This window comes from Taudactylus pleione, unplaced genomic scaffold (assembly GCF_031769625.1).
Source record: "Taudactylus pleione unplaced genomic scaffold, aTauple2 ptg000529l, whole genome shotgun sequence".
NCBI lineage: Eukaryota > Metazoa > Chordata > Amphibia > Anura > Myobatrachidae > Taudactylus > Taudactylus pleione.
The window spans coordinates 4,581,484-4,607,522 of NW_028284931.1; the positions used below are offsets into that span (position 1 = coordinate 4,581,484).

At 46.7% G+C, this 26,039-nt stretch overlaps 1 protein-coding gene across 2 annotated transcripts in view; it reads right to left on the reverse strand.

The window, feature by feature from the left end:
* Nucleotides 1-26,039, reverse strand: part of MFSD12 (major facilitator superfamily domain containing 12) — a 239,387-nt gene that overhangs the window by 148,311 nt on the left and 65,037 nt on the right. For both annotated transcript variants that reach the window (XM_088450834.1, XM_088450835.1), the window contains exons 3-5: nt 19,875-20,001; nt 4,594-4,797; nt 4,414-4,506 (exon numbers count right to left, since the gene is read on the reverse strand). In XM_088450834.1, coding sequence (XP_088306960.1) covers nt 4,414-4,506; nt 4,594-4,797; nt 19,875-20,001 — 424 coding nt within the window. The remainder of the gene's footprint in view (nt 1-4,413; nt 4,507-4,593; nt 4,798-19,874; nt 20,002-26,039) is intronic.

Below are 26,039 nucleotides of genomic sequence, written 5' to 3' on the forward strand. Positions count from 1 at the left end.
GAAGAGTAGTATAATAACCAGTTCCTCGCTGGGATAGTGGGACTGGCACAATTACCCATGTTTGCAGCAAGGACTGTATGGCTTTCTGGATCTGTAATGGCCTCTTGTCTGAAGGAGGGCCTGTGCAGAAAAACTGATGAGGTCTTCAAAGGAATTGGAAACCATGCCAGTGAGAGACCACTTCTCTTACCCAAGCATCTTTGGTGGTTTGACACCAGTACTGGGCCTCCCATTCTGGGTTCCCCCCGAGGGAGGCCCGCCCCGTCAGGCTGAGGGTTTATCCTCTGGTTTGGAAGCAGGGTGTCTTGTGCTCAGGCCTGTTTCTTAGGCTTGGCAGTCTTCTTTGCAGCTGTCTAGGAAAAGACTGCCCTTTGGGTTTTCCTTGGGGATGAAAAAGGAAAGGAAGAAGTTCAAGACTTTGAAGGGGCAGATACTGAAGGCAGAAATGCAGATTTGGATGCTGCCAATGTGTCAACAATCTTGTCCAGGTCTGGACCAAGCAAGATCTCCCCATTGTATAGTAAAGCTTCTTAGCCTTTCTTAGAATCAGCATCTGCCCTCCAAGAGCGCAGCCACAGGGACGGGCAAGCAGACGCAGCAGAGACCCTGGAGATCAGTAGACTGGCATCCAGGGTAGCCTCACCAATATATGCAGCCGCATCCCTAATGTGGCCAACCTATGACACCTGATTCTCAGGAGCTTCCGTGGGGAAGGAATTCTTAAGCGCATTGGCCCAGCTCTCTATAGCATTAGCTACCCACGAAGTGGACGGGCGGGCAATAGCACCTGAAAGAGAATATAATCGATTTCAGGCAAGTTTCCACCTTCCTATCTGTAGGATCCTTTAAGGAAGAAATGAAAGGCATAGGTAGTATAACACTTTTTATTAAACGTGTAACATGAGAATCCACCGCATGGGGTGATTCACATTTTTTACAATGAGCCTCAGGCAATGGATAACATGAGGCCAAACACTTTTGAGGTTGATATCTCTTACCAGGCGATTGCCAGGCAGCAGCCATGTGTTCTATCAGCTGGTCTGATAGAGGGAATACTGCCGAAGGCACCTTTACCCGTTTAAACTGAGGGTGTTTGGATTGAGGAGCAGGCTCGTCATCCTCTATTACCAATATGGATCTGACCGCACGCACCAAGGGAGGAATATTAATATTTTGACCTAGTCTTCGCCTCCTGCAGAGGGGAATCAGGGTTAGATGCATCCGCAATCTTCCCGTTGTCAGACTGCGAGAATTGTGTGGACTGGGGCGACAACACAGGACGCTTAGCAGGCTTCATGGGTCTCTCACCCTGCAACATTGTCTGAAGGACAGTACAAGCCGCCAGGCTCTGCACTGAAGTAGAGAAAACATCAACCCATGGAGGGTGCATAGCTTTTTGTAAGAAAATTACAGACTGCTGTGGTACAGCAGGACTCTGCATAATCTGTGGTAGACCCCGAGAGGGAATTATGGTCTTCTGAGGTAACCCCATATGGGTCAAAAACAGCTGTGGCCACCAATGGAGGCCAGGACCAGAGAAAAGGCCGCCCAACGGGGTTCCTGTACCATTGTCGGGGGTTTGAGGTGCAGGGAGGATTATAACACCTCACACATAGCCCTTCCCGAATCAAATCCTCCCCACTTAAACTTGCAGCACATAACTTGCATGATAGCAGAATGGGCGCAGCATTGTGCTCGTTACCCTTGTCAGACATGTCTGACACACAATATGGCACTGTGCAATCACTAATAAATATTATATATACACACACACACTCAAACACTGGTCCAGTCTGATGCTGGGATAGGCTGCAGGAGCCCACTGCCTAAGTATGTGACACACTGGTCCTGTCTGACGCTTTGAGCTGCAGGCGCCTTTGCCTAAATATGCAAAGTGCAGCGCGCAACAGTATGTGACAGACCTCACAAATATTATCTTTTATATATGTGAGGTAAAAGAATCACCCTAACTACACCTGTATTAGGGCAGAATTAGAGGAAAGGTATTGGTATATACTGACAGTTAGAAAAAAAAAAGACACAGACAGGCAGCGCTATCATAAGTCACATACAATGCAGAATTCACACTGCAAATTGGTATGGCACTACAATCAACTACACAGACTCAGTGCCTGGTAGGCTATAGCGTTACATACACTAACGCAAGGGAGAGGTATGTAGTAGGACCGGACCTCTCCCTGTCCGGAGAGAGCTGCGACTGCACCATGCAGAAAATGGCCACCGGAGACCGGAGAGGAGGCGTGGCCGAGGAGGAAAACAGTTCAGGGAAGCCAGACCTCAGAGGAAAGGTGACCTAAGCTGCTAAAATGGGAAGCTGTCTCCCCTGGCTGATCGTTAACCCCGGGATGCTGGTTCCCGCACCTAGAGCTTGCGTCCACACTCAGCCACCTCCGGTCTGTCCCGAGATCGGAGGTATTGACTATCTTAACACATGGGTCACGGAGAACGGTGACCCGCCTTACCTGTGCCCTTAGTGTACGACTGCAGTCTGGGTCCTCTCTGGGGGCCCTGGCTAGCGCTGACCCCCAGTAAGCCCGCCGAGATTCCCAGATCAGATCCCACGGACAGTCTGCTGCTGTGCGCTCCGAAGAATAACAAAACTAAATTAAATCCTAAAAATAACAAGCTTAAGGGCTGCCTAAGCAGCACCCTGCATAATGGTGACAGACTCTGGCCGGGCACCAACGAAACAGAGGTGGCTCGGGGGCGGGGTATAGGGAGAGTGGACCAAGTGAATCCTGGGAGCTGAAAAGCTTTTAACTGCGTGGTGCCCAGATTCAGTTCCATCACCAAGGTTTCCCTGTGGAGCCTATGGACCCTGCAGAAGAAATATTTTTTTTTTGTCTGCAATTCTGCACGTTTTGTAAACTGCTTGACAAATTTTGCTTGGATCAGTCATGTATATTGAACTGTTACATTTTGGCCATACCAGAAAGAAAGAAAATCTCTTGCCCTGTTATCATCTTGACTCTTTTTTCAATGTATTTAGCTACTTGTCTTTGTATATTGTGATTTTGTTCAATAAAAAAAAATACTGCAGGAAAAAAAAAAATATACAGTCATGAAGGAAGCCAATTCAGTTTACATTAACGAAACTATGGACTTCTGCCTGCCAATAGGGCATCGTTCTCCTTTTTTTATTTTGTTGCTTTTCCCCCACACAAGATGTCAAAGTGCGACCTGTGCTTGGGCTGGATAACAGGACCAGACAAACGAAATGGGAATTCCTATTAGCTAGAACCATACAGGATGTATTCGGTTTTTGATATTTTGATGCACAATAAAAGTAGCTGCAAAGTAAGCGCACCAGATTTCTGGACCAAAGTTTCACCATGACAGCTATACTTGCAGCAGCCCTCCCCTCCCATGGCTCTCAGTGCCACGAGAAAGAAGAGAACACCCTGCAGCACTGGGCCCAGGTCAGGGTAAGAATAGCAAAGTGGGGGTGGAGCAGAGGCGACCAGGCATATGCCAAGTCCATACTATTCATAAATGTAGAAACAGTCCATTAAGTTCCATGAAATTGCTGACAAATGTATAAAACTGAATCAGTATGATTTACCGCATAGCCGGCGGAAGCCCTGCAGTGAAGATCCCGACAGGTAGGTATTTTTTCTATTTACTAACCTTACCGTCCCCCCCCTAACCCTCCCTTAGGGGTACCTAACCCCTAACCTCCCCCCCAAGTGCCTAAACCTAACCCCCCCTTCCCTGCAGCCTAACCCCAAGTCTCCCACAGGGGGTGCCTAATCCTAACCTCCCCGCCAGGGGTGTCTGACCCTAACTCCCCCTTCCCCTAGCCTAACCCTAACCTCCCGGGGGGGGGTGCCTAACTCCAAGTCTTCCCCGGGAGCCCCTAACCTTCCCCCCCCACCACGACTGTCCGCACTTGGCTTACCTTCGATCGGTAAGCCAGGTGTCGGGTTCCCGGCGTAGATCTAATGACAGGCGTCAGGATTGTCACTAGACACTTGCCGGGATTAGACGGTCGGGATGTCGACGGTTGGCATTTAGACCGTCGGCATCCCGACAGCATACCGTATAAAAAACTAATTCCGAAAAGCTGGCGATCTGCTAAATAGCTTCATTACTTAAGATTTCTTTAATCATAAGGAAACAGCTATTTTCACAAGATTTAAGGCTTAATAGGCTCCGTAGTCTAAATTACAGAATTATTTTTTGTGAAAAACATTAATGCTCATGATAAGACTCTGATAAATGACCTCTTAGCCTAATTAACTCCTAACAGTTGTGGTGTGTGTCATATAGTAAAAATTAAGGAAAATAAAATACACGTGGAAAATAAGAAAACTATGCAGAATATTGAATGTTATTGGCTATGAAAAGACAAAATAGGTAAAATTTGCTGAGAAATTTTATTCAGTTTCTTACCTTTGGAAGGTGCAATGAATTTGTCAGGTACACCGCTATGTACGTCTGTGACAAGTTTACTATTAGGCGTGTACACATATATAAGACAGCCACCTGAAACGAACAATTAGAGAACGTTAAAGATGCCACATATATTGTCTTCCCCATTATTGCAGCCCTTCACTAAATCACACACTCCACCTGGTAGAAGGAAGGTTCCAAAAGCCAGTCCTTCCACAACAGTAATTGTTTTGGGGTTTTGGAAGGTGCAGTTCCTTCATCTAGGGAATCCCTCTGTAGGTCTTCAGTCTCCACAAGGTGCTGAAAACTTTGTTTTTCCTTGGTTCCAAGGTGGAATAATAGTGAGAACAAAGCTCCTGTGCCCACAACAATAAGGGCCAACATCTGCACAAAACAAAGACTGATTAATACAAAAAGGTAGAACATTTAAATCAATAACAATGTGTCATGCATGTATATGTTGATGCGTTCAGAGAGACCATGTAGGAACACTCTGAAAGTGTAAAAAAGTGTTGCAACATAAGGTCTACTTGTGCTAAAAAGCGAACACTTCATCCTTACCATGGGGTTGGGGGGAACCCCCAACCCCATAGGCGACAAAAGTGATATGATTAAAAAAAAGTTAGCCGTCTGTAAATAATGACTGGGATTGGAAAACAATGTGCTAAACAGCTTAGGACCTGGTTCCACTATGACTGAGTGCCCACACATTCAGGCACACCCAGTAATAATAAAATTCAACACTGGTTAGCAAAGGGCTCCTGCTACCCTTCATGTGTATATATAAACACTGATATGTGTGAGGCAGAGTTACTGTAGCACAGAACTGACAGAGATGTAAGAATGCAAGGTCACAGATCCAAGCCAGGTTTTATGTGTGCAAGTCTCAGCAGCAGGCTTGATTGCAAGAACGTGTCAATGGCTGGTAAAAGAGCTTCAGACACGAAGAACAGGGTTCCTGACACTGGCCAAGCCGGCCAGGCAATAGGCTGGGGGTTAGGGCTACGCTGGGGACCATACATGTACTAAGAAGATTGCAACCTGAACCCGGATACGGTAATCGGACCCACCCACAGCGGCAGTGAGACACATTGCTGCACACTGCCCACTGCATAGAGACTTGGTGAGTCTGAGTTGCACTGCTCGGTGCTGGGTGAGTGTCAGGTCAGCCATAAAACGGCAGTTGTCTACAGTATTAATATCTGTTCATGTGTATTTTGCAAGTGGTGCACAATATAAACGGTTTATTCCTGTGTATGGGGCTGGGAGCCCAGGGAATGTTATGCAGCATTAAGGGTAGACAGCTGATATAGCGTTCTGTGAATCGGGCTTGCCAAAGAGATAATTAAGCCTTCTAAATTGATCCATAAGATGGAAAAGCAGGGTAAAATGGAGATTATGACAGTGTTTGCTGAAGTGGCTGCAGGGCAGCAAACTTAAAAATTCAGTTGTTGCATGCTAAAATTAACAAAATAAAAAGGTGGGCAGGAGTGGGAGGTGTTAGAAAAACTTAAAATGTGGTTGGAGTGATACAGGCACCAAACAGTTAAGCTTTCAGCTACCAGGATGCCTCAGGTCCTCCTCCACCCCCGGCACTCAGTTTTGAGTTTGGTGCCGCACCTTTTATAAACAGGGGGACTGGTTAGTAGTCCCAAGCTTTTTATTTTATAATTTAACATTTATTTTTTACTAATAAAACAAGCAGCGCTAGGCGTCCTAAAAGATGCCTGTGCTGCTACTCCATCTACCCCCGCCGGCGCCCCAACACCAGACTGACTTCGACGGGCACCAGCGGAGCTTGGCTAGCGACGATGCTTGGACCTCGGACTGCAGCCAGAAGCACGGGGACACAGGTATGGTTGTTTCCCGCTCGCGGGGAACCATGTGGCAGTCCGAACCTCCAGGTGTTGGAGATCTGCTGGAGGCCACTGTAGTGGGGCGACCACTCCCCCACTAGACCACCGGAGCGAGTCAGTCTGGCATTGTGGACAGTGGCGGCGGCCATGTACAGTATAAGGCCAGTGCACCCAGGTATTATTACAGTATAATGGAAGGTAGGCTCTCACCGACAGCCCCTCCACCAGCCCAGACAACGATCCAGCTGAGGATTTCCCGCGTCTGGGTTGCTCCTCCTACCTTCCTCTGTTAGGAGACGCACAGCGACCACTATCATTGTTGTGCTGAAGCTGCTGGTCTCAGGAGGTTTGGGTCTGGTCTCCCTGTATACTGTACCTCTCCCCAGAGGCCAGGTTATACAGTGCTCAAAATCCTAAAAAGCCTTGTGCTTTGAGTAGTTGATTCAGGGACCATTGAAAGTATATTGTAGATGCATTGTATGTGACTTTTGCTAGCTCTGCTGTGTTGTTACTGACTTTATATTTCTGTACTGTCAGGTATAACCATCACTACCATTTCTCTTCAACCCTTTGCTACAGGTATGTGGGGAATATTTTTTTTCCAAATTGTACTTGTATTTGTGAAGGCAGTCACATTTACTTACTTATTATGTCTAAGAATAAGGGTACAAGGGAAACTGATGCCCCAGTGCTGGTTTCATGTAAAAGTTGTTTGTTATAAAGTCCTGAGGGGACAAGCCCACCAAACAGCAAGTTATGATGCAGCTCCTTGTCTCAAGTTATGACGCAGCTAGTGGACTGTTTGGCTACTCCCAAGCTGCCTGCTATGTTTGTTCCTCCTGTACATCCTTCCTGGATGGATGTTTAAGCCCACTCAAGTCAGAGTACGGCTCAGTCAGCTGCTGCATTTCAACAAAATGTTGCTGGCGAACAGACCGGTAGTCACTAAAGCGCCTAAGCGGACGCTATCATGTTATCAGTCTGCTGAGAATGTAGATTCAGACACATCATCGGAGGAATCAGATGATGTTCCGGGTTCTTCTCCAGGGTCTTTCTCAGGAAGAGGACCATCCTTCTACAGTGGATGTCCCTTCTTTGGTGAGGGTGGTCAAATCATTCCTAAATATACAGGATGATGAGCCAGCCCCTAGACCTAAGGCTCCAGTGTTTAAACACCAGAAAGTGGTAAAAGCAGAGTTTCCCTAAGTCTGAGCAGATCACTGAACTTATGAAAGAAGTATGGAGTAACCCGAAAAAACGGTTCCAGGTTAAAAAAAGATTAGAATCTTTGTATCCTTATGCACAGTGGCGGGCTTGGCCGGGGGGCAGGGTGCCATATGCCCCCCGGGCCGGTAGACTTTTGCCTCAGTGAGGGCCGGTATCACTAGTGTACAGGTATGACTGACGGGCGGGTGACAGGCAGAAAGTGCTCTCAGTCGCTCCGACTATAGCAGCATCAGAGCGGCTGGGCAGCATTCTCTGCCTGTTACCGGGCTGTCTGTCATCCTATGTAGCTTGTGGCTGCACGCTGAGCAGCACTCCTTCCGAGGCCGCTCCGCTGCAGGGGATGTGCACCTACCTCTCTGTTTCCTCTGTCACTTCCCCGGGCTCCTTCCTCTCTCCGCCCCCTCACCGGAAGGCCCCACCCCCTCTCCTACCCTGACTGACTATATTAATCCATCACCTCCTGTCCCTGCTGAAGACCCCGCCCCCTCACACCGAGTCTCCGCCCTTTCTTTAGTCTATCCTGTCTGTGTCATCTCTTCCTGTACCCTGGAGCTCCGCAGGGACCAGAGACAGAGCAGCCTTCCAGGCAGGTAAGTGCCAGTGGAGGTGTACATGTTTACATGATATTTGAGAGGGAAGGGGGGGTGTTGGAATACTTATGCAATGGGGGGCTGTAGTTATTTTAATCTTTGGGGGGATGGGGTGTTTTTAATACTGTCGGTGCTGGGGGTGATGTAATAATGTGTGTGAATGTGGGGGGGGGTATTATTATTGTGTGTGAGGGCTACTGTATATTCATAATACCTGTGTTATATGTGGGTCACTGATGATTTCTGCATAATCTGGTGATTACTGCGTTATCTGGCAGCCATTACAACGCTCCCTGATCAGGTGGTCACTGAGAACGTCCCTGCATTATATGGCAGTCACTGCGACACTCCCTGATCTGATGGTCCCTGCGAACCTCTCTGTATTATATGGCAGTCACTGCGACACTCCCTGATCTGATGGTCCCTGCGAACCTCTCTGCATTATATGGCAGTCACTGCGACACTCCCTGATCTGATGGTCCCTGCGAACCTCTCTGCATTATATGGCAGGTACTGAGACACTCCCTGATCTGATGGTCCCTGCAAACCTCTCTGCATTATATGGCAGTCACTGCGACACTCCCTGATCTGATGGTCCCTGCGAACCTCTCTGCATTATATGGCAGTCACTGCGACACTCCCTGATCTGATGGTCCCTGCGAACCTCTCTGCATTATATGGCAGTCACTGCGACACTCCCTGATCTGATGGTCCCTGCGAACCTCTCTGCATTATATGGCAGTCACTGCGACACTCCCTGATCTGATGGTCCCTGCGAACCTCTCTACATTATATGGCAGGTACTGCGACACTCCCTGATCTGATGGTCCCTGCGAACCTCTCTGCATTATATGGCAGTCACTGCAACACTCCCTGATCTGATGGTCCCTGCAAACCTCTCTACATTATTTAAAGCACACCCACATTAGGCACACCTTACTTACAGAGGCTATTATGTGTCTTTTCTCCATTGCAGTGCGCTGGTGGAGAAATCGGGCCACTTACTTGTGTCTGACCCCCAGGCCAAAAGTTGCCAGCCAGCCCCTGCTTATGCACCTACTGAATGTACTAAGTGGGAAGTCCCCCTTACTGTGGATGTGCATGTGACAAAAATAGTCAGGAGTGCAACGTTACCTATACCGTCAGCATCTTCCCTTAAAGAGCCTACAGAAAGAAAACTTGAAACATGTCTTAAATCAGCGTTTTCATTGCCTGGAGCGGTTACTCGACCAACTATGGCTGCGGCTTGGGTGTCCAAGGCTGTTGAAGAATGGACGGGGGCGGTAGAAGATACTGTACCAAATGCTACCAGAGAACAGCTGACATATCTCCCACATACAGGAAACGGCCTCTTATTTGGGAAAATCTGCAATAATTGCTGGGCTCATGGCTTCTAAAGCATCGGCAGCTTCGGTTGTTGCTCGTAGAGCCCTTTGGAATTTATGGAGCAGATTGGATAAGATAGTGGCTACTCTGGCAGACTCAAAATCTGCAGGTCTGTAATCAACAGCTAAATCAAAGTCTAGGCAATCTTCTTTTCAGTCCTTTCACCCTCCAGTTATTATTCCAATCTATTTTTGGTTCAGAAACCAAATACGTCTCAACGTCCTATTCGAAATCTGAAAACCCTCAACAAGTTTATCAGTGTACCCAAGGTCAATTATTTTGGCAATGGAAACTGGAGATTTTAGGGCTTCCCTGGACATTCAGTATGCGTATCTGCATGTTCCTAGCACGCAATCCTACAACATTATAAATTTGAGGCACTGCCCTTTGGGCCATCAACGGCCCCTTGGGTCTTCACCAAACTAATGGCGGTTATGACGGCCTATCTCAGACGTCAGGGAATCAGAATACTCCCATACCTGGACGACATTCTGATATTGGCATAGTCTCCAGCTGTTCTACAACACCATCTCCAACTGATCATTGCCTGCCTACAAACACACGGCTGGATCATCAATTGGAAGAAATCCTTTCTTTCTCCAATACAACGGATGGTACATCTGGGGACACTTCTGGATTCTCAAACACAAAGGGTATTTCTGCCAGAGGACAAGATTTTGGCTCTAATATTGCGAGTATGCAAATTGCTACTCAAGTGAAGGGTAGCCATTCCATCAGTGATGCAGGTCCTGGGGTCAATAGTCTCCACCTTCAACATGGTGGAGTATGCTCAATTCCATTCCAGGCCTTTGCAACAATTGATTCTCTCCTGGTGGAACAGGCAGTATCATCTAATACGGTCCCAAAGGATCCTTCTCACTCCGGAGGTTTGTCTCTCTCTTGTGGAGACTACAATAGGCTCATCTGGACATGGATCGTCCATATTGAGTGCTCCCCACCACGGAGGCCAGTCTTTGTGGATGGAGAGCGGTGACAGGTCATCATACCTTTCAGGGAAGATGGACAAATCAGGAAAGTCACCTCCTCATAAACACTCTGGAGCTGCGAGCAGTATACAAAGCGCACATCCTGGCAAAGGACCTACTCCAAGGCAGGCCGGTCCAGATCCAGTCAGACAACGCGACCACAGTAGCCAATCTCAATCATCAGGGAGCCACGCAAATTCATGCAGCCATGAGGGAAGTGACAAACATTCTGATCTGGGCAGAACGTCCTCTTCTGGCTATCTCGGCAATATTTATCCTGGGAGTCCTCAATTGGGAAGCGGACTTCCTAGGTCGTCAGGACATACATGCCGGAGAGTGGGCTATCCATCATGGGGTTTTTCAACTTATGGTAAACAAATGAGGCCTACCAGACGTGGACCTCATGGTCTCATGTCACAACCACAAGGTTCGGGTCCAGGACTCAGCAGCCTTCATGGACGCGCTTGCAGTGAAGTAGGACTGCAAGCTGGCATCTCTTTCCTCCGATTTCCCTCCTCCCGAAAGTCCTCAAGAAATTCAACAGGAAGATGGAACAGTAATACTGGTAGCTCCTGCTTGGCCCAGGCGCCATTGGTTCACCGACATACAGAATCTATCCATAGACACTCAGGAGCTCATTCAGACTCACTCGCTAAGATGCATATGCTCGCTGCTGCCGTTGGTATGCATTGTGCGCATGTATTGCAGTGCACATACCTTAGCGAAAGTTCACAATGCGTTCGCTCGCTGCGCATAGGCAGCCCAGCAAAGAGTGACAGGGGAAGCAGTTTGTAGGTGGTAACAGGGGCTGGCCTTTAAAAACGGGGGAGTGGAGGTGCAAACGCAGGCGTGCTTGAGCACCTCAACGGCGTTTTAGAGGTGTGAATAATTAAAAGACAGCATCATATTACACGTCACCTGGCTTGTTTTTACACTGAAGTGCTCACAGTGCTTGCAGCAGGGTATGGTCAATCTCAAGCACTGCGATCGCATCTGATGTTACGAGATGTACCAATGGTTGCATACACTTCCTGGACATGACGTGCACAAGTGGGAGTCTTAAGACAGGCTGGTGCGTGTCTGCATACAGTATGGGCATGATTCAATTAAACGCGAAGTGAACAGCGCCGGGAATGAGCTCCCAGAGCTATTCAATCCATCGCGATGTTAGGTTGTGGAAGGCTCATTCTCACGCCTTAAACAGGGTGTTTAGGCGCGAGAACTGGCATTCTCCGACTAAACTTTCGTCGGAGGGATGTGAGATTAAATCCTTAGTCTGGGTTAGCAGTGCGATGGATTGAACAGCTCCAGGACCTCATTCCCGGCGCTATTCACTTCACTTTGAATACAATCATGCCCATTGTGACTGTTCTCTAAAAAATACTGGGTGCGCTAATGCATTGCTGTGCGATTGCACTGCCTACGCAATTTGCATACACATCGTGCGAACGATCGCATCTAGCGAGCGGCTCTGAATCAGCTCCTCAGTTTCCTCTTCCTCTATGGCCGAATCTGTTAGCACATGGTCCCTGCCTGAATCCGGACCTACCTCGTCTGACTTTGACAGCGTGGTTCGAGTCTTCCATCTCAAGAGCCAAAGGTTTCTACAGCTCTGTGATTCAAACGATGCTTAGGTCACGAAAACCTTTTTCTGTCCGCACATATTACAGAGTTTGGCATTCTTTTGGTCACTAGTTTTCCCACAGAAAGTATGGCCTTAAGGTTTTCAGGGTCTACCAGGTACATGCTTTTCTCCAGGCTGGGTTAGACCTTGGTCTGCGCCCGGCCACTCAGTACAGGTTTCTGTCAGTTTGGTTCCAGGGAAAGACTGCTTCTCTGCCGGATGTTAGAAATTTTTTTCAGGGTATTCTCAGAGTGCAAACACCCTTTGTCCCACTGGTGGCACAGTGGGATTTGTGTTTAGTTTTCAAGGGGTTACAAGCTCCTCTATTTGAACCTCTGGACTTGAAGTGGTTGACTGCGAATACACTTTCTCCTCGCTATCTCTTCCGCACGCAGAGTCTCTGATTTGGCAGCTCCCCCTTTTTGATTTTTCACCAGGATAGAGCTGTTCTTCATACAAGGGCGGGTTACCTTCTTAAGATAGTGTCCTGTTTTCATGTCAATGAAGAGATTGTGGTTCCAGCTTTTCAAGTCTTCAGACCTTTCAGTAGTTGAAGTTTTCCTGGATGTGGTTCCATATCTATGGGGATCATACAAACTTTTAGAAAATCAGATGCTCTTTTTGTGTTATAGGGTTTTCACAAACGAGGCTGGCCATCTAATAAAAAAACTCTGGCTCGATGGTTGTGTATGACAATCTCTCAGGTTTACATGAATGATGATCTCCCAATTCCAAACATGGTGACAGCGCATTCTACCCGGACAGTGGGACCATTGTGGGCATTTCGACGTGGTGCCTCTGCTGAACAATTGTGCAAGGCAGCCACGTGGTCTTCAGTCCACACTTTTCTTAGGTCTTACGCCTTTGACAATTTTGTCTCAGGATGCTTCCTTTGGGCGGTGGGTTCTCATTTCTGCTCAGGAGTGTCCCCACCCTTAGGGCAACTGATTTAGGACAGTCCCATGGTGTCCCTGTGGATTCCTATGGACCCTGAAGAAGAAAATAAGAGTTAAGAGTTAATAGACTTACCTTTACCTCTTTTTCTTTGAAGTCCATAGGGTTCATAGGGCACCCACCCTGACGCACCTGGTTGCATTGGGTAATTTTTCTTTTAGTCATGGATTCTCTCATCTCGTGTGAGTGTTTCTGGTGTACATTGTCCTTCCTTCTCTTTCCTTCTCTGTTCCTGTGGCCGGGGTTTATGTGGAGGAGGACTTGAGGCATCCTGGGAGCTGAAAGCATACTATTTGGTGCCTGGATCACTCCAACCACATTTTCCCCATGGTATCCCTGTGGACCCTATGGACTTCGAAGAAAGAGAATTAACAAAGGTAAGTCTACCATTGTTAATTATTTTTCTTCAAAGTCCAACTCATTTTTTGTGCACCTTTGAACGCACTGCTGTACGGTTAAAGTGGCCAGAGGAGGAATGGGCTGCCAGATTAGCTCCCTGCCTTACAGAGGAATCACATAGAGCCTATATTGATCTAACCATATCAGAGGCTAGCTCCTATCCTTGCCTGAAAGAGGCTATACTCAGCAGGGTTGGGATGACAGGCCCCAGTAAATCTCAAGAGTTTCATGAGTGGCGACTGAGCCCGTCTGAGCCTCCAAAGATCCAACAGGCCAGACTGCGTAAAGCATGGTTACAGTCGCATAAAAAAATACTGCTCCACATAGCAGAAATTGTTGCTTTAGACCATGCTTTATGAGTATTAGAAAGTGGGCCCTAGAGGCTGTCCCTCAAACGTTTGAATTAGCTGTGGCGATGGAGTGGTACCTGACCCTTGAAAACTTGAATAAAGCCACACAAGGGTTGCCGCCAGTTTCTAAGCCCAGAAACCGGGTCCCAGTATTTAAACAAACCAGCCCACCTCCAGCCGTGCATTTTGAATGTGGCAAGCCAGGACATATACTCCGAGACAGCCCAAAAGCAGGGAGAGCCAATGAATTGCAGCCTGGGGAAAACCACTTGTCCTGTGGTCAGCATGGCTGCCGGAAGCATTATCCAGGTAGAAACCACCCTGTTTCGTCTGATGGTACCTAGTTCCTCCCGGGGCTGTCCAGGTTTTAGAACCATAGAAGAATGTCCACGAGTGCACCTGCCTGTGGTGATAAAAGGATGACCATTGAAAATGGTAGCTGCAGTAGCCAACAGACCTCCTTACCCACTGATCTTAGGACATGACAGTGGCAGACAAACATCAGCTTAGGATCTTCAGGAGACCAAATATTCAGGATGCCAAAGTTCTGAGACTATAAGACCCTCTTTGGCCAGTGAGCGGAAGGGGGAAAGCCAGACTGAGCCCCCTTGGACTCCCATTAGTGAGTGTGTGTCTTTACAGGACTTTGGGCGGGACCAACAGAATGACGGAAATTTTATAAATGCATTTTAAAAACTGTTTTGGAGGTAAATGGTAAAGTAATTACTGCTTTGTCACCAGAAGGTGTGCCATATTTTATATTGAAAAAGGATTATATTGTGTAATTTTTTGCTGGTAAGAGCATAGACCAGCTACTAGTTCCCCGGAAGCGTGAGCAACTGGTATTGAGCACAGTTCACACGCATTTATGGGGTGGCCGTTTAGGGGGAAGAGCAAACTCTCCAGCGTATCCAGTTATGGTTCTTTTGGCCAGGCATTCACACAGCAGTAAAGAAATATTGCCAGGAGTGCCCAGTGTGCCAAAAGACAGCACCCCGAATTGAGTTTAGAGCGTCCTTGGCTCCCCTATCCATCATTTCCATGCATTTTGAGCGAATTGGTATGGATTTGATAGGGCCGGTGGAAAAATCTGCTTGAGGGCATCAGTATATACTAGTGGTGGTGAACTATGCAACCAGGTACCCGGAGGCCATACCACTATGCAATATGAAATCTGGGAAAATTGCCCGGGAACTATTGATGTGGACCAGACTAGGAATACCAAAAGAGGTCCTGACAGACCCTTTTGAATCTAAACTGATGAAAGATTTATGTAGTCTGTAATGTTATGTAGTCTGTTGAGGGTGGATAAACTTAACACGTTGGTTTACCAGACAGATGGCTTAGTAGAACGCTTCAACCGAACCCTGAAGAAGATGAGAAGGGTTATGTCTCAAGAGAAGCGAAATGGGGTAAAATTAGGTCCCAATCTAATGTTTTCAGTTTGTGAGGTGCCCCAAGCCTCTACAGTGTTCAGCCCCTTTCACTATGTTAGACAACCCAGAGGATTCTTAGATTTGTCGTTCCCAGAGCCTATCATTCAATTTGTGTCCCAACTGTATGGCTGTTTAAGGCACATTGAACCACTTCTGAATGAGCATATGCTTGAGACTTAAAAGCGTAAAAAACGTATATATGACGTTACCGCAGTCATCCACTCTTTTAATCCGGGAGACAAGGTACTGGTTCTTGTGCCCACCACTGACAGTAAGCTGTATTCTCAGTGGAGAGGACCCTATGAGATCATAGCAGCAGTAGGACCTTTTAATTATAAAGTGCGCCAGGAGGGTAGAAGAAAGGAGGTACAGAACTACCAATTTTAACTTAATAAAACCCTGGGGAAAAAAAAAAGTACCAGTCAGCCCTCTTTAGTGGCTAGTAAAACCCCAGTGCGTCAGGTACCTATTGAAGACATGCGGACTCCTAGCCAAAAACAAGAAGCGACTGATTTGGATATCAGAATGTGTTCTCGGCCCTCCCTGGGAAAACCCGAATTATACAACATATTAACACTCCACATGGGATAGTGAAAACAAAGACCATATCGTATTCCTGAAGCCAAACGGGCGGCGGTAAAACAGGAAGTGGAGGAGATGCTGATCCTAGGGGTTACAGAGGAATCAACCAGTGAGTGGAATAATCCAATTGCCTTGGTCCCTAAGCCTTTAAGATTTCCGCAAATTAATTAAAGTTTCCCAGAGTGACTCCTACCTTATGCCCCAGGTTGACAAACTAGTTGAAAATTTAGCAAAAAGCCAGTATCTCACCACTCTTGACTTAACAAAAAGGTACTGGCAAATCTCTTTAACTGGAGCTGCCAAGGCAAAAACAGCCTTCTCCACCACAGAGGGTCTATTTCAATATAAGATGCTACCTTTCGTGTTACAAGGAGCTCCTGGGACTTTTCAAAGAGCTATGAACAAGTTGCTCTGGCCAAATAGGGAGTATGCAGCCGCTTATCTAAATTACTTTGTTTTTAGCTCTGATTGTAAATCGCACCTTTCAAAAGTGGAGGCGTTATTACAGTCTCTACAGGCACACTGGTTCACAGCTAACCCGGCGAAGTGTGCCACTGGAATGGTGGAGGCGAAGTGCCTAGGATATGTTGTAGGCAGAGGGCAAGTTAAACCACAGCCCAATAAGGTGGAAGCGGTCCTCATATGGCCTAAACCAAAATGCAACTCACAACTCAGGACATTTCTTGGTCTTATAGGATACCATTTCAGGTTTATATGTGGCTTTGTCACTAGGGCGGCACCACTAACTGAATGCCTGAAGAAGTCCCCAGACAAAATAATATGGTCTAAGTCAGCAGACACTGCTTGGCAGGATTTAAGTCAAAGCCTTGTGTGCATTGCCTGTCTTGTAAGCACCTGATTTTGAGAAGCAGTTTGTATTGCAAACTGATGCCTCGGGAACAGGATAAGGGGCAGTCCTTACCCAGGAGGTAGATAGGGAGGAGAAACCCATCCTCTACCTTAGCCGGAAATTTCTGACCAGAGAGTGCAAATACTCAACTGTGAAACAGGAATGCTTGGCAATTAAGTGGGCAGATAAGATATTATTTGTTGGGACGAGAATTAAAATTAAATCACAGATCACTCGAACAAGGAAGTAAATGCCCATGTGACCCGCTGGTTTCTGGCCTTACAGCCATTCAAATTCGATGCGCCTCAACATTCGGGGAAACAGCACCTCCATGCAGATGGCCTTTCCAGAAAGTTTGTGGGTCACGAACCTCCAAACAACTGTCACAAGCCGCCAAACTGCATCCTCAGGACGAGGTGAACGCCGGACGAAGGTGCACTGAAACTCCTCCTATCTTCTCTTAGTCATGCTGGGATTGACCCTGATTGGTTCCTGTCTCTATTTCATCCCTGTGTGAGTACTGCTACAATGCCGGTGATAGCGTTCCACGTATTTCCGGTTCTGGCATAGTCTCCTGTATTCAGTCGAGTTCCCAGTATCCAGTCAGCTTTATTGTTCCAGCCGTTTGTATCATCTAGGCAGCACAGTCCACATTTATACTACCTGCCGCTTGAGTCATCCTGGCGGCACGGTCTGCATTACCTCCTTCTGCCATCATCCAGGCGGCAGGGACTGCACTCAGTGTCCACAGTGCGCAACCCAGCGTCCAGTGGCTTGTGTCAACCCGGCGGCACAGGTCGCACACCATTTTACGAGATTGTGTGTACTGCCGCTAGTGTCATCCCGGCAGCACTTAGCGCACCTCATCGTCCTGTGTACGCAATCTTGTGTACTGCCGCTAGTGTCATCCCAGCGGCACTTAGCGCACCTCAGCATCCTATGTACTGCCGCTAGTGTCAACCCGGCGGCACTTAGCGTACCTCAGGGTCACCTTGCCAGGTTACCAGCCTTCATGGCCACTACACAGCCCAAAGGCCACATCAAGCCAAGGTTACCATCCCTTAAGGCTGCATCTTGGCCCAAAGGCTGCAGCAAGCCAAAGTTTCCAGCCTCAAGGCTGCTACACAACAAAAATGCTGCACCTTGGCCCTAAGGCCACATCAAGCAAAGCCAAGGCTACCAGCCCCCAAGGCTTCTACTCAGCCCAGAAGCTGTCACTCAACTCTTAGACTTACATCTCTGCCCTCAAGACTGTGCAGGACTAGGCTCTTGGGTAACCATCCCTACAAATCCTAAAAACAACCCTGTGGTGAAGCTAGGGGAGGAGGAAGGGGGTGAAGGGGGAGTCTGGAAAGCTAGTGGACGAGTGTATTTCCAGATAGCATACATAGATGTAGACGAGGCCGAGAGCTTGCCTGGAAAAAAAAAAGGGGGGAGGAGTGTGGCAGGGTTAGCACAGAACTGACAAGGATGTAAGAATGCAGGGTTTCAGATCCAAGCCAAGTATTATGTGTGCAAGTCTGAACAGCAGGCTTGATTACAAGCACCTGTCAGTGGCTGGTAAAAGAGCTTCAGACACAAAGAACAGGGTTCGCAAAGCTGGACAAGCCGGCCAGGCAATAGGCTGGGGGTTTGGGCTACGCTAGGGACCATACATAACAACTGTGCTAAGAAGATTGTTTCCTGTTATGCTGTGACCTGTGTTGCGGTTTAAAAAGACGTTGTAGACTGCCTGTAATACCTGCATGGTCCTGTGCAGCCTGCCTGTGATGAAGAATAGAAGTGTTATATATATATATATATATATATACACATACACAAGAATCACAGAGTAGAATCCAACTCCAACGGAGGAGACTGGTCCGGATTATGCTGGTCACGGTATCATGAGATATTTACTATCAACAGATCGTGCATGACTTTTAATTCTTTCTCCGGTTAGGAGCAAGTGGATATTATTTGACTAATTTTTTCTTTATACATAGAGGACAGTACCTACACCCAGGTCTGTCCCACATCACCACCAATCAGGAAACTGAACTGTTACTATCCCCCTATTTCATCTCCACATCCACCCCCCCCCCAACCTACCCCTGCACCCTACATTTGTTTATTTTGCCCATCTGCAGTTGCATTAGGGATAAGGAAGCATTGTGACTGTCCTGAGAACCTAATCTTTCTGCTGCAAACACAAAAACCTGATAACAATGGTTACAATAAACATAGCTTTTTTGACAATCACTCTGCTACTAGCTTCATTCTCTTAGGAATTAGGAGTAGATATACTTATTTTTCACCACGCACAAGCAGGTCAAGCACAGGTACTCGTAAATCATATTTACTCCATATTGCAAAACAGGGGATCTGGGATAGACCCCTGGGTACCAGCAGCTGACACAACCAATCAACTGTGTGCAGGTTCTAAATAACCAATTTATAAATCACATAAAGGAGTTCAATAAATATTCAACTTTGAGCTTGCTCCAAGCCATACGAATAATAGTACATATGTATGCCTGACAGAGAAAGAACCACGCCCCCTGACAAATTCTCCTATGATGAAACGCGTTGGACTGGGCTAAAAGACGTGGCTGTAGTGACATCATCTGCTACCTCTGGAGCCGGCGTGGATCTCTGGAGATTAACTCTGGCTGCTACCCTGACTGTGTACCAGGAACCGTGTGATCCGTTAAAGCTAAGCTTGCCATTTTAAACTTCTGATGTACGTGAGCTGATTTATTAGTAAAGATGGTCTTTTACCATTTCTCACAAGTGCGCATTCCACGTTTGTTACATTTTCTAGATAATTGGCTCTTGTGGCTAAGAGCCAGGAAGCAGCAGCACATCATCTATGAATATAGCTCTGGACATGGACTGTGCATTGCTGACAGCATTGTAATATATATATATATATACATACACACACACACTGTATATACACATATATACAATGGCTATTGTAAGAGTTTACAAAGAACATAAAAATGGCTGCTATTAAATGCATACCTTTTGCCATCAAAATTTGTGTGTATAAAATCTTTATTTTAAAAAGGAGTTGTATAGGTAATTCAGTTTTCTAAATGTGAAGCAAACAGCATAAATCTTCCCTTTTATGCTCTGCTCAGTTCAAGTCTTTATTGGTATAAAATACTGCAAAGCTGATATATGTATTTTGTACAAATGGCTAACACACAGATTGTTTTTTCCTTTTTATCACCCACCCTGAATATGGGAATGTCCTGACGTCCCAAGTGTGTGTGTTCAGGTCTAGTTTCATCCAACTGGAAGTGCAGCAGCAACCAGGCTGCAGCATAAACAAAGATGTTTGCCAACACTGTGAATGCATATCTGCAAAAGTAAGGAGGAAGAAAAAAAAATGTAAATATAATTATTATATACTAGCTGGGATACCCGGCATTGCCCGGGTTGATGACTGGACCCTGAAGTACAACTGCAGCCTTTAGTTGTTTACATTGTCCTCGCCTATAACCCCATTCCATTGATCCTGAAAAGGAACCTACTGTTTGCTAACATGCATGCAAACAGTGGCATAACTACCGTGGGTGCAAGGGGATGCGGCTGCTATGGTGCCCGAGCTGCCCCTGTGGCCCGCCGTTCCCCCTGCACCCAGTCTCACACACAAGATGGACCAGTCCAGTCAGGTCAGTCGAGGGGAGCACAGGTGTCAGTGATGTTGATTTGGCTGCTGGAGGGACACGGGCAGTTGAATTGCTGGGGAGGGGGCAGAATGTGTAAGGGGCACTACTATTGTGTGGAATAATCTGTAAAGGCCATTACTGTGTGGTATAAAGTGTAAGGGGCATTACTGTGTGGCACAATGTGTATAAGGGGTACTACAGTATAGCATAACCAGAATGGGGTCTGTGTTGGGAAAATTTTTTATTAAAATTTTTACCTCTGGGGGGGGCCCTTTTAAGATCTTGCTATGTGGCCCACTAAGTTCTAGTTACACCCTTGCATTAAAAGGCTCCGCATTTTATATTAACCTGCATGAGTCATCAAGTTTGCTCAGACTGTGAGGTTGAAAGGAAATGTTTATAGCTTTCGCACAGGTTTTTGGCAAACTGCCAATTTCCACTGGAGTCAGCCCAAGTACCTGTGTAATTTAAGAGTATCCCCATTTTTAGGGATTCTGTGACAGTGTGTTCCTAGCGAAGTTCAAACCTAGGCAAATACCTAATCCTGGTCAAACTACACCACCGTCAAATTTGGTGGAGCTAGGTCCAAAACTCTGGCCGTATATAAAAGGACAAAAAGACAGACTCGCTCACTTATATAGATATATAATATATGGGCCATTCCACAGAAAGTGAAATCAAGCTGCCAAAAAATTTAATTTGTAAAATCACTGTTTGGTCTAAATAACATGTGTTTCCTATAGTGGTGAAGAGATATGCGACAACACTAGAATTTCTGTAAATGCTAATCCTGAAGCTTGCTACTATTGGAAACAAATGCATGTGAATAGCTGTATTTCATGAGAAAGTTTAAAAGGTTTGTTAATCAATTTAGTATATTTACAGCATTATATATATATATAAAATTAACTGTGTGACTTATGTTCATGCTACATTTCCGTCACACTGGATGTCCCACTCTGTCACCAAAAAGGAGACTTATGTCTTACCTGGTTAAGTCCTTTTCTTCAAACTCCATAGGGGACACAGGGACTACGCTGGGGTACAGTTAGGCAGATGGAGTCTGGGCACCAAGCAGTTACATTTCTTAAACCCAGTGCAGCCCAGGCTCCTCTTTCCCTATACCCCACCTCCAGTCAGGCCAGCTGAGTTAGCAAGCCTAAGGCAGGAGCGGGAAGAAGGAGAAGGAAGACCAGCACACACACAGAAACAAACACCCGAAGAGACAGGAAAACCAGAAAACAAGGGGAAACCCAGCCAGTCAGGTGCGTCAGGGTGGGCGCCGTGTGTCCCCTGTGGAGTTCAAAGAAAATGACAACCAGGTAAGACATGTCTCCATTTCTTCTTCATCCTTCTATAGGGGACATCAGAACTATGGTGGAATGTCCCAAAGCAATTCTTCTAAGGAAGGGGACGCTCCTGAGCTGCACAGAGTACCTGTCGCCCAAAGGCCGCATCCGGAGGCAAAGATATCAAATGCATAAAAGCGGACAAAAAAGTATGAGCAGAAGACCACGTGGCTGCCCTGCAAAGCTGCTCCGCAGAGGCGCCACAAGGAGCTGCCCAAGAGGTACCAACCGACCAGGTGGAATGAGCAGTCAGCGTCCTCCTTAATAGACGAGGTCTCTTCCTCAGAGGCACTGGAAAATCCTCCTCCTGGTCTGAGAGTTCAGACTTGGAAACATCACCCATCTGGGGGACAAAAGCGCTCACGTCTGGATGGTCTGCGGCCAGAAGTACGGCATCTGCTGCACTGTACTGACTGGGAGAAGGTGCTCATCCATGAGGGCTCTAGCGCAGGCAGCTGCAGATGAGACTGCAAAAGAGGGGCAGCTTAAACCCCCAAAGCAGACAGAGGACAGGCACGGGAGCTGTAAGGTGATCCACACACTGTGCCATTACCGGCGACAGGTTGGCCCTGGTTTCTGTCTGGAAGCTGTAGATGGACCATCATGTTGCGTGCCTGTGCAACACTAAATACAGAGACCATCCTGGACCACGTCCTGTGGGGAAAGACCAGCAGAACAGTTTCGACATGTACGCAGCAAAGAAGCCTCCACTTCCTTGGGTGCTTTGTTTTTGGAAGACATGCTATTGTATTCCAAGGAAAGTTCCACACACCAAATTATATAATAGAGGGGTGCAATAAGGAACAGTGCACTGCATTTAGGTGCCGCACAAATTTAACAATGAGTGAAAACAAACTGTGGCAGCACCACAGTGAAATGGCCAGCATCTGAGTAAGGGAGGAGAGAGGAGGAGGAGTAACCCGATGGCGGGAAGCCTCTGTCAGTTATCACCATGGGCTGGGGGAGGAGCTAATGAGAACGTACCTCCAGCTGCTGACTTAGTTCCCCTGGGCAATGACCACCTACAGTGCAGACCCCCCACTGCCTAAGTGCCCTGGTTGTCTAGCAGGGGTGCGCTGATGCAGCTCCCCGGTGTTCGACTGTGGCTGGGATCCTCCATGTGCTGTAAGTACCCGGCCAAGGTTGCCAACCCGCTCACAAGCGCCGAAACAGCTCAAAAATATAAAACGTAAAACTGAAGAAAAAAAATTATTATGAGGCTGCTGTAGTGGTGTACAGTCCTGCGCTCAGCAAACCATGACTGGCCTGCCTGTGGCTGGGGTATAGGGGAAGAGCATACTGGGCTGCTCTGGGCTGAAGAAATTTAACTGTTTGGTGCCCAGAATTCATCTGCCTGCCTATAACCCAGCGTAGTCCCTGTGTCCCCAATGGAAGGGTGAAGAAGAAACAATTGTTTTATTTTGTACAAAGAACAAATATACAAAAATTTTTATTAATGTATTATTAAACCACTGGGTCTGCTTACCTTGCACAGGAAAAAGCACAGTAGTTTAATGTTATGTTACCTTTTTTTGCATTCTTGAGTTCTGTCCCTTCACAAGTACATTGTAATTTTGTTTTGCAGCAAGTACAGACTTTTTTTTTTTTTTACTACAATTAACTTTAAGCTTTAACAAATTTATGATAAAAGAAAGTTCTAGATGCATTATTCAACCTTATTCATGGAATGGCCCACATATATATCTATAATTATATCAATATAGAAAAGATAGATCTATATAATATAGATATATATTATAGATAGATATTTGTATTCAGCCTAGTAATGCTTATGAACTTCTGTGTTCAAACCATTTTTTTTTAGTATGTAAAGCAGCTTGCATGTAATTCAAAACAATCTGGACCAGATTTTAACATTGTTCAACTATGTCATCATGGCAATTTAACATCCGTTTACAAAAAAAATCCATTTTCATCTGATGAACTAACCTAGGCCTTTAAAGGGAACAGTAGAGGCTGAACTTCTCGGTCTAATACAAATAAATGAAATAGATCTATAGTGCCTATTTTGAAAAAATTACGAACTACTGTTGCACTGTTGGTTTACATTTAGCTGCTTAAGCGGAATCGGTATGAATCACCGCTGGTCTCCTAGCCGGCTTTTCAAATCCCGACAGCGGCTGTCCGACAGAGGAGGAAATACTGATCGTCCCTAGGTAAGTATAAACTAACCTATTTTTCCCTCTAACCCTAACCCTCCTTTAGGGTGCCTAACCCTAACCTCCTCCCCGCCCCCTGTGCCTAACCCTAATCCTCCCTCTAAGTGTCTAAACCTAACCCCCCCTTCCCCGCCGCCTAAACCTAAGTCCCCCGGGGGGGTGATCCACACTAACCTCCCCCTGGGGGTGCCTAACCCTAACCCTCCCTCCCCCTAGCCTAACCCTAACCACCCATGGGGGGTGCCTAACCCTAACACCCCCTCCACCCGCGGCTATACGCTGCGGTGCCCGGCATCCGCTCGATCGGGATCCCAGCGTTGGTAAATGACAAGCGTCTAGATTTAGACGCCTGTCATTCATCCCTCGTCGGGATTAAATTGTCTGGAAGCCGGCGGTCGGCATTCCGTCCGCCGGCTTCCTAAACGTATACCGCTTAAGCATGTCTCCACTGGGAGGACCCTGGATGCAGACAAGCCCACCCCAGTACAGAGATGTCAGTGCAAATGGATTTCAAAGGCTGACTAGCTTTTCACAAAAGGAGGACATATCTTTTACAAATAAAAACAAAGCTACAATATAATGTATGGCAAGTTAATTTCATTAGTAATCCAACTGAAATATAGAAGGAGTGTGCAATAAGTTTCTGGATGTGCAGTGAATTGGTAGAGAAAATATGACTGTCTGATTGTGAACTGTAATCTCTGAAGTTTTGTGACACTTCAGGGCACAGAACTATATATAAGCAGCACTGCACACCGAAGAATTCAGCTTGTTCACTTCCTTCAAGAAACTCATTATGGAGCTCACAGAGGCCACTGGAGAGCCATGATCTTCTACAACTACAGGGAGTGGTGTTCGACCGCAGGAGAGTTTTGACCGACAGAGCTGCTTTTGGGGAGGAAGCACTGTCCCAAACCACTGTGTTTGAGTGGTCTGCAGAATTTCCGCGTGGGAGACAGTGCCTGGAAGATGAGGAGTGCTGCGACCGACCTGTGTCAGCCATCACCAAGGACAATGCTGCTGCCATGCATGCCATAGTTGAAGTAGACACCAGGGTGACCATGGCCCAGTTAGAGAAGGAAATAGGCATCTCATTGTGATCCATCCGCTCTATACTCCATGAAAAGCTTGGCCTGAGCAAGGTTTCTGCAAGCTGGGTGCCCCTTCAGCTGACTCGATGGCAGGAGGTGGTTTGGGTGACTTGGAAGTGCAACAGGTTTAATAGCGTTCACTCAAACTCTGTCTGGGAGATCCGTAGTGGCATTATATATCCTGGATCTACAAGTCCAAACAGTCGGCCCAGTGGACCATAGTTGGAGGTGCGCAGGGAAGCCAATCCCGCCTTATATATTAAATGCCGGGATTCGGGATTGAAAAAAAATCTCAATCCAAGAATTCCTGGGATTGAGTTGATCAATTAAATTATTATTCTGTATTTTTTCTAAAATAAAATGAGTGAATAAATACAAATAAAAGTATGAAAATGGCTTGCTTTTATTTAAAAATACAAGTATTAAAACATTTAAAGGCTAACTTAAGCAAGTTATTCAAGTATCAACAGAATAAAATAACATTCATGGCCCAGGAGCAGCCCCACACCACAGGGCTGGCCCAGCCCCACAGGAAACATAAAAAAAATTAACTTTCATGCATTTTTCCCCACAGGAATAAAATAACTTTCATTTTTCATGGCACCCCCCAGCCAGCCCACACTAACAAAAGTCACACATTCACTTGACTCAGCCTATAGTTACAACAGCTGCACTTTACTCTAGTCGTCAGTCTTCAACAAGTTTTGCAGAGGCAAGCAGGGCCAGGAGAAACAGGCAGTGGCACCAAATCCCATACCATCTAGTCCGTCCGTCCTGTCCTCTAGTCCTCCCCCACTCAGACCGCACAGCTGCCGCTTGTCTCAGGCTCAGACAGGGTCCAGGGAGTGAGTGTGTGTCAGTCAGCCAGGCCTCCGCTTATCAAACATCACATCAACAGGGGTTTACCGGTGTAGTGCTTGTATGGGATGCAAGAATATTAAACGTGGAGGCACAAATAAAAATTGAATCAATTAACATCAATGGTCAGGATATTAAAATTATAACGTGCAACACCAGAAACGTCATCTAAGCAATACGTTGCACTTGTGACAAAGTATACATTGGTAGGACTTCATGTCCATTGAAGGTCCGATTAGGGGAGCACAT